Consider the following 9,299-nt stretch of genomic DNA (forward strand, 5'->3'; position numbering starts at 1 on the left):
GCATGCATGCATGTATGTAGCGCAGACATTCACAATCATGAATCAGAAATATTTTTTTCATATCCCCCAGTCCGTTATGTACGTACTTACTGTAGTTTCAAATTGTAAAGGTTTTAAAGCAGGCCTGTATTAACACAGGGGTCGCTGAATGCGTTTTTCATCAAGTTGTTTTCGAACAACAAATTTTAACATAAAGAAATTTGATGCGACACCAAAGTTAGAATCGATTTACAGTGGAAGCCCTCCAATCCGGCATGCTCTCAATATCGGCACTAGAATTTGGTCCCGGCAGAAGCTAGTTAATTTATGATCATTTACACGCCCTCTAAACCGGCGTCAGTCTATTCCGTATTTCGGCACAATGAAGACCGTCCAATTGACTGTTTGTACGGTAATTAACGCTCACAAAACCGGCATCCGCTATCTAAATAAAACAATGGTGAAATCTTTACTGACAAACACATTTTGCCTCGAGATATGTGCCGGTTAAAGCCTTCATGATATAACTCTGTACATTTTGGTACAAGTCAAATGCCACCCCAAGCAAAGAAACAAAACTACAAGTGTATATGTATTTATCAAATCAAATCAAATCAAATCAAATTAGACATTTGTATAGCGCTACATATCCAGAGTCCTGCTCATGTGCGCTTAGTCGAATGCTCGTTTGAAGAGGATGGTTTTGAGACAAGATCGGAAACTGTTGATATTTTCCGATTTTCTGACATTTTCAGGTAATCCATTCCAGAGTACAGCACCCGCTCTGCTAAATGATCTGTCTCCGTATGTTGTGGTTCGGACAGATGTACTTACCCCTTGAGGAAATATTTTAGGGGACCGGGTGCGATTTGTGCCCTGCGTATCTCTTATTACGTAATTATTCGCGGTTGTGTCGAACTCGGATAACTCATGTTTACGTTTGATAGTGTCAAAAGTTTGCTTGATGTTTAATGAATACTAGATTCCTTTCATTTATTGTTATTGACTACATAAAAAGCATCGCGATACATCCGTACATCAACACATGATTCAAATGTTATTCGGGATAAAAGAATCACTACTACGAAAGTACCATATGAAACATGCATTCCAGCGGTTACATAAAAAATGTTACTACGCTTGAAGCATATGAGTTCGGCATTATCGCGGGGTACATTGAAAAAAATGATAGAAGAGCGCTCAGCCAATCCGAAAACGACATTTATGTGTGAGGCAGGATAAATATGCAAATCCATATTTGAACTAATCATTATACATCTGGGTACCGTTTCACAAAATATTCTTATGTTTCATAGTATAGACGTCGCAAAGATCGCTAAAATCTTGTCTGTTCTTGTTTGTGACAACTACTCATTCTTGAGATACTCACATAACACTAAAGGTCAAATGCACACGACACAGACTTAATGTTTCCCTCGAAAGCTAGAAGATCTGCCTTATGTTCATAAACCAAGTGTACGATCTATTTTGTAGACTAAAGAAGTAGTCTCTTTCAGTGGGATTGTCATTGACACATTTTCCTGGAACTCGCAGAAAAAGTCAGGCGTTCAGTCGATCAGATTGCACAAGCACACAAAAAACTAAATTATGATAAAAGTACATGTTTATACAATTATAGGCAGACTTATATTGACATTACAAGTGATGAAAAAAGTACAGAATATAAGGTTATCGAAGAAAAATTAACCCAGTTACAGTTGAGTCTAGAGCATCAATAACAAACAAACAAGAGAGGCTTTGGGGTTTTCTATAATAATGTTTCAGTTTTACAAACAAGCATATTGATTGTTGTTATAAAGTTTCCCCCTATAAATTTAGAATTCTCCATCTTAGGAAAAACTAATTTTGCAACCGAAAATGTTTTACAAATCGATCTTTAATTCATGAGGTACATTTTACTTTAAATTACTCTTTCGCATACATTTTCATTATGTTCCTGTATCTGTAAAGTATCTGTTTTATCCTTTTGTCAACAGGAAAGCATAATTCGCACAGGCATTATCTAGCTTATCTAGGTTCAATTTCACTTAGCCTGTGTGTTAGTTTATGACGTACGTGTTAAGAAGGACATCATTGCATATTTACCGAATCGTACACAATAGAATCGAATAAACAAACATCACTGAAGATGTACGTAAACATAACTATACGAAGTACACCAACTTCGTACGATAACATTATTTAATTGTTTGTCTGTTGAACGAAATCCTGTTGTTGATTATATATCTTCAGTTGACACAAGATTTGATCATGGTGATATCAGATAGCTACTAATGTGATTAGTTATACAGTTCTACAAAGGTGCAGGGGGCGGTCGGGTAGCTTAGTGGTTAAAGCGTTGGCTCGTCACGCCGAAGACCCGGGTTCGAATCCCCACATGGGTACAATGTGTGAAGCCCATTTCTGGTGTCCCCGCCGTAATGTTGCTGGAATATTGCTAAAAGCGGCGTAAAACCAAACTCAGTCAGTCAGTCAGTCAGTACAAAGGTGCACTTGGGCATGTTGATTTGTTTCACTGAATGAAACTATCCCTCGGACATATGGTCGAATAGGGATCTGAAATAGATGTGAGAAATATGAAAACACAAAGCTATATATATTCTAAGATTATTCATGAATATTGATCGAGCATTAACAGACCGCCGCCATATAGCTGGAATATTGCTGAGTGCGGCGTAAAACTAAACTCACTCGCTCACTATCGAGCATTACCGACGCTATTTGCTGTGAATATTAGTCAGCGGTATCGTGACAATGGTTAGTGTAAAGGATTTTTTTTCATTTCATGTAAAATTAGGATGAGGGGACGGAAACGAAAAAAGACAAGGCTTCAAACATGCATTTGCAAAGAAGGGCTCTTGAAAATAGGGCCAGATTATAGACTGACTGACTGACTGACTGAGTTTGCAATATTCCAGCAATATCACGGCGGGGGACACCAGAAATGGGCTTCACTCATTGTACCCATGTGGGGATTCGAACCCGGGTCTTCGGCGTGCCGAGCCAACGCTTTAACCACTAGACTACCCCACCGCCCCGCCAGATTATAGAGGCCCATGCTCCAAGTTGTAAAGCGAGAGTGGGGTTGGCAAGTTTTCTCTTTCTTTCTGTTCTCCACACAAGTACACAGGTTAATAATGTAAAATGAATTCCATATTTGTTTTGAATTGCAGTCAAAGTGAAATGACATCATCGTCTCCACAACAAATTAAGACATCAACCAATGATGGGAGCAATTAATACCTAAAAAAAGATTAAAGCATGTCACTTTCAATAGTACAGAGTCTGGTTTACTGCCTTTATCCACCACATTCGTCTGCCTATATGTTGATGGATATATCAATGATGTTTCTGTTTTCACTAAATGATCTTGCAAAACCTGTACATTATAAACTCTGTGTGTGTGTGTGTGCGTGTGTGCGTGCGTGCGTGCGTGTGTGTGTGTGTTTAAACATGTTCCTATCCCCTAACCTTCGTGGGGAGGTGGGGTACATAGCCAAGTGGTTAAAGCGTTCGCTCGTCACGCCAAAGATCCAAGTTCGAAACCCTACATGGATACAATGTGTGAAGCACATTTCAGGTGTCCACCGCCATGATATTGCTGGAATATTTGCAAACGTGGGGTAAAACTTATGTAACTCACTCACTCATTACTTACCTTCTTTCTTCTGGGTCTTCCTCCTCCGCACTTGGCGGCAGAGATAACCTGACATCACCAAGACAACCAACCCGAGCACACTTGCACCAGAAACAAGCGAATAGAAAATGGTTGTTCTGTCGGAATTCGGTTGAGCACTGCAACATCGATATAACACAGTTTGCCGCATATATGTGATGTGTGTTGGGGTCTTACCACTGTAGTCAGTTGCCACGTATGTGAGTGAATACAGTTTTACAACGCACTCAGCACTATTCAATCTATGCAGTTGGGATACGATGACATGTGGCAACCAAGTCAGCGAGTCTGACCACCCGATCTCGTTAGTCGCCTCTTACAAGCATGAGTTACTGAAGATCAATTCTATCCCGGATCTTCACGGGTAGTGGCCACGTAAGCCGATAACTTACTAATTCATATTCAGTGTCATATAAAGAATTTTCCCATTGAACAATTTGTCAGTTGTATATGCATCGTATCTGTAGATCAATGTAGAAGATCGGTTAGCCTCACAAAAACCTTCTTGAAAAGGTGAAATTGGTGACTGGAAAACTGTTTCAATGAAGAAAAGGATACCAAGATTCATGGTGTTGGAATCTTGTTACGTATTTTTTCTTTATTCATCTAAACATGGAGATATAATTTTCCTGATCACATATAATTCCCCGAATGTCAACTGCACAAACACAGCAGTTTTTTTTTTATAATTTAATAAGGGTCAATATTATAACTATTCTAAGCCCATGAAGATGCGAGCTAGAATTGGTCTTCCTTAACCCATGCTTGACGTAATTGGCGGTTCACGGGATCGTGTGGTCATGCTCGCTGACTGTTGGCACATGTCATCGTGTCCCAATTGCGTCGATCAATGCTCATGCTGTTGATCACGGGATTGTCTGGTCAAGACTCGATTATTTACAGACCGCCGTCATGTAGATGGAATATTGCTATGTATATTTGTGCACGCCTTACATAGAATATTCATTATTTTAATTTATGGCTGAATTCGTCAATTCGTAACGGAGTGGATGATGCAAAAGCAACTAGCGTCCAAACATGTTGTACAATAAGACCTCATTGACTCTAGTATGGTGATTTACTTTCAGTTGCTGGCGATATGTAGCTCGTATTTCTATTGTATTTGTATGCATAGTAATATCTTCTCCAGATGCACACTAGTTCGAAGAGTAAATCTGTTATAGTCTACTGATTCATATATTGACCTTTGTTGTTATTTATTTATTGCATTTATATCCATCTAAGATGGCTTCTATTACCATATAGCTTCATAGTCATGATATGGCTGAAATACTACCGATGTGACGTGAATTATAACTCACTCACTCACTCAATTATCTTCTTCGAAAAAAGAATACTCACATTTTTTTGCTTTCAAACTGCTTCCTGCACTGTGCACATTCATATTCGTTTGGACAAGCCGAAGTAAAGTTTAAATATGTCATCAGTTGCTGTACAGGTCTTGACAAAATGATACCCTTATCTGATGAATGGCCAACCTTGAAAAAACAAATATTATTGTAAACTCAGTCACTGTAGCAAGGTCAGACAAGAATGATACATTAATCTGCCTGGTGTTGCACACCTCAGCATTCCAACAAAATGAAACCAAAGCACAATAATTTCATAAGGAATGTAAGCATGTCCACTCAGTTTGCAAAACATCAACAATGTCATCTGCAGAAATATTACATACATACAACTGCAGTAGTTTTATCCTCGGGACCAGGATAACTTACTATTACTACGCTAAGACGTAACTAAATACTAATTTAGCACAAAGTGATACCCGTGAAGGTAAAGGTTCGAATTGGTCTTCAGCAACCCATGCTTGTCGTAAGAGGCGATTTACGGAATAGGGTGGTCCTGCTAGCTGACTTGAGTACAGCGTTAGAACAACAAACAAACCAACCAAATCACTAAGTGATCGAGAAGGCAGAATTTGTAGGAATGACGATGCTTTGACAGTTTCTCGGTTAAATCATGGCAGGCAAACTTGGTGGCGCTAAGGAAGTGAGCAAAATCAAAGCAGGAAGTAAAACCGGTAGTAGACTTACATCTTTACTTAGAAAAATTATACAAGTTGTATTTGAAAATCTTCGGTGGCAAAGTGAACTGGAGAAACCCCGCAGGTGTAAAAGGGACCGAATTCTAACCAGCAAATTTTGGCTGCTAAGTCTCTTGCTCTGAGGACTGACTGACTGAGTTTGGTTTTACGCCGCTTTTAGCAATATTCCAGCAACATCACGGCGGGGGACACCAGAAATGGGCTTTACACATTGTACCCATATGGGGATTCGAACCCGGGTCTTCGGCGTGACGAGCCAACGCTTTAACCATTAGGCTACCCCACCGCCCCTTGCTCTGAGGAGACCACGGGATAAGAAGACGATTGTCTGAATAGCTTTGGATACAAACCGATTTTTAAAACAACGTTCACATGACATACCTACCTCTTTATACAAAAGACTTTTGTTCCGGACAATCTGGGAAATAGTGTACCCCACGTTTCCGTCACCATTGCTGTCAAAGACGTTGATGCTGTTACCATCCTGGTAAATATCCAGTTTTACTTCTTTCAGTTTAGCGATCATGGCTGGAGTGGAAATGTCTGTGCAGATTACAAGATCTTTACAGATTGATGTCACAGCATCGTGGAACCCATGGACAAGACTGTACACTGTGTAGATTGCAAATGTTACCCACAAATCAGGCTTGATACTGTCACCAAGCCTTGATGAGGGACATTTTTGTCCATTCTTCTTTTGAAAACTTTATTTCTGGTGTCCCCCGCCGTGATATTGCTGGAATATTGCTAAAAGCGGCGTAAAACTAAACTCAGTCAGTCAGTCAGTTTGAAAACTTTTAGGTACATAGCACTGTTTAATTTCTTCAAAGTACTCTTGCAGCCATGGGTTTTCGTAAGTTTGAATGTCTATATTTTTAAAGTATTCAGCAAAAGCGGTAATTTCAGGAAGCTTCTGAGCTATTGTTATAGAACCACGTAAGTTTGTTGTTAAAAGGTCTTCCATTTGAGCCCAGCTTTCTCCACCAATAAAGGAAAATTCTCTACTTTCCATATCTTTATCAAGGTTCTGCATGATCAAACGTGTAAGAAACGGCAATGCAAACACGACGACAACTTTGGCATATCTGTATTGTCTTAGCTTAGACATGTAGCCTGTATGTTTACTTGGATCATCAGTGTTCTCAGCTTCAACGGTCTGTGCCACGCATATCTCCTCTTTCTGTGCAGCATCCAGAAGAGCTTCTTTTCCAGCTATCCCATATTCCTCCTTCGAGAAGATAATCTGTATGTATTTCGAGGAAGTCCTTTTAGCTAACTGCATGATAACTTTAGCTTGCTTGGGGTCAGGTGAACTCGCTCTCATAAAATATGGATGATATCCTCTGTTGCTCAAGGTGGAAGCTGTGGCTGAGTAGGAGATCTGCAACGTCTTGGTTTGTGTCAATAATGTTGAAACAGGTACAGTTACGAAGCTGAAAGCAGGGCCAATATAACCAATTATCTTGCCCAAAATCTTTGAACTGTTAGAACTATGGTCAAGACGTAGGCTTCCATCATTCAAACTAATGATCTGCTCTTGTATCTGATATGGATTGGAACATGTATCCAGTACAACCAAGCCAATTGTCTTGTTGCCAAGAGTCCCACCAAATATGCCAGACTTGTTGTTTAAGGTGGATACAGCGAACTGCAATGCTATTGTAAGGTCAACACTTAGAGATATGGCTCGCACGCTTCCACACTTCAGAAAGGTACCACCCTTGTTGTGTATGGGTGCCATACCAATGATATAGAAATCACCTGGTATGTATAAGACCTTTGCATCTTCGTTTGACTTCAAGCACTTTATACAGTCATACGATTTCTGACATTGTGCATGAACGGCGTCTGTTTCTTCTTCGTCCTTATTAAATGCCACGATTGTGTCTGTTATATTTAACCGGTCATCTCTAAACTCCCCCACCTGCAAGGATAAGAACAAACATAGCATTGGTAATCGTTGTGGTGATGTCTATTCTTGTGCATAGAGCTCAAGTTACTATTCAGTTGAAGTTGAGCAACGATGAGCGGGGAAGACCACTGGATGGGTGAGCGTCTTATGCAGCCACTGGATGGGTGAGCGTCTTATGCAGCTTGATTCCTCGGAGTGCCTAGGACTTCAGTCCTGGTAATACTGATAACGTTTTGAGCAAGATATTCATCCTGGAATGACGCTTTAAAAGTGGACTATTACTATCATTGTATTTTTCTCATTCTGTTAACAGTCGGTGGTTTGCTTGACCAATGTATAATCAGTATAATATTCCTGTCAATTATTTATGATATAATAGTTTCGTATAGAAGAACAAATGGAGATTTGTAAAAAGTGTATTTATTGAAATGTTTCCATGTTTGTAACTGCCCAGTTTGCAGTCTCAAAGTTGGCAGTCATATACTTTATGTGAATTGTGCATATATAGTTAGCTGCCTGTTAATAATAGCTTAAAGTAGTTTTTTTTATAAGAATTGATACTCAAATAGATAATGCTCAAAAGGACAACTCGTGTTTGTTTTCCTTGCATGATGCTTTCCAGACAACCTGCCACTGTGAGATCTATTTGAAACCTTCAGGTGGATAACTAATACATATCTTGTTCTTCTATTGATCGAAACAAGTAACGAAAAATAAACACATAAAGTATGGAAGTGATAGACATAGATGGTATACCTTGTAAAATCCAAATGAGCTGCCATTGGATTTGAAGTTGAAGACAGAATAATCAGGTTCTTCTTTCTTTGCATAGCGAATCTCTCCTTTTTCGAAGCTGAAGGTAATGTTTACGTTAGGAAACTCTTGCTTAAAATCCCCTCTCGTACTGACAACGATCTGTTCCATCTTTGATATTGCTTGACTCCTCATCCGAAAACAAACATCAGTATTTGAACCACATTCTGTATATAGTTGCTTAACTGTTTTCGCAAACGCTGCAGCACCACGAAGAGCATAATGGGTATACAAGTTCAGTTTCGTATGCCCACGAATATATTCGCTTGCCCTATTGAGACAGGCGGTAGCATTCACCATGCTGTCCTTAAACTGTAAGTCCATGCATCCAGTAATTTTCTGCAGGTAACCATGAAACCAATCATTATTCCTGATGTGTTTCTTTATCAGTGTCATATTCTTGTGTAGATCAGCCCAGAACTGACTGAACAATTCCACATCGTAATAATCTGGACTCTGAGTCAAGAGACCTTTAGTTCTGGGGATGATTTGCCCATCCTTTGCGTCTTGTACATACATTTTGTCAACGGCTAATGATTCTGAAACAATCATTTGAAAATTTGTGAGTTCCAAGAGTTTATCAAGGTACACAAACATGTCCTTTGCTGTTTCAGCTCGACCAAAGAAGACCAGTCCTAACACAGGACTTTCTTCGTCTTTCCGAAGACGTTGGGTTAGGTTACTGAATATCAACATAAATCAACTACAGACACGAATGTTAAGTCTCTCCTATCATTGTTCGAGGTATATGCATGTATGGTAATGTAGAGTGACAGGAATTAAGATAATCATAATGGGAGATCTAGAGAATCGTTAGCCTAACTGTATAC

The 9,299-nt window shown here is 39.5% G+C and overlaps 2 protein-coding genes across 3 annotated transcripts; both read right to left on the reverse strand.

The window, feature by feature from the left end:
• Nucleotides 1-2,049: 2,049 nt before the first annotated feature.
• LOC124274712 (metabotropic glutamate receptor 4-like) lies at nt 2,050-7,203 on the reverse strand. 2 transcript variants are annotated; one of them, XM_046710076.1, is made up of 5 exons: nt 6,539-7,203; nt 6,130-6,448; nt 5,039-5,175; nt 3,659-3,795; nt 2,050-2,556 (listed from the first exon to the last, which is right to left on the reverse strand). In XM_046710076.1, exons 1-5 carry the CDS (start codon nt 7,066-7,068, stop codon nt 2,513-2,515), a joined length of 1,167 nt encoding a protein of 388 aa, XP_046566032.1. In that variant the 5' UTR covers nt 7,069-7,203; the 3' UTR covers nt 2,050-2,512. The 2 variants fall into 2 exon arrangements, with proteins under 2 accessions (XP_046566032.1, XP_046566033.1); XM_046710077.1 differs by having other exon boundaries at nt 6,130-6,440; nt 6,531-7,203.
• Nucleotides 7,170-8,988, reverse strand: LOC124274714. Its single transcript, XM_046710080.1, has 3 exons — nt 8,413-8,988; nt 7,269-7,668; nt 7,170-7,177 (listed from the first exon to the last, which is right to left on the reverse strand). Exons 1-3 carry the CDS (start codon nt 8,986-8,988, stop codon nt 7,170-7,172), a joined length of 984 nt encoding a protein of 327 aa, XP_046566036.1.
• Between the last annotated feature and the right edge of the window lie 311 nt (nt 8,989-9,299).

This window comes from Haliotis rubra, unplaced genomic scaffold (genome assembly GCF_003918875.1).
Source record: "Haliotis rubra isolate DU_JTF1 unplaced genomic scaffold, ASM391887v1 Scf1936, whole genome shotgun sequence".
Classification (NCBI taxonomy): Eukaryota; Metazoa; Mollusca; class Gastropoda; order Lepetellida; family Haliotidae; genus Haliotis; species Haliotis rubra.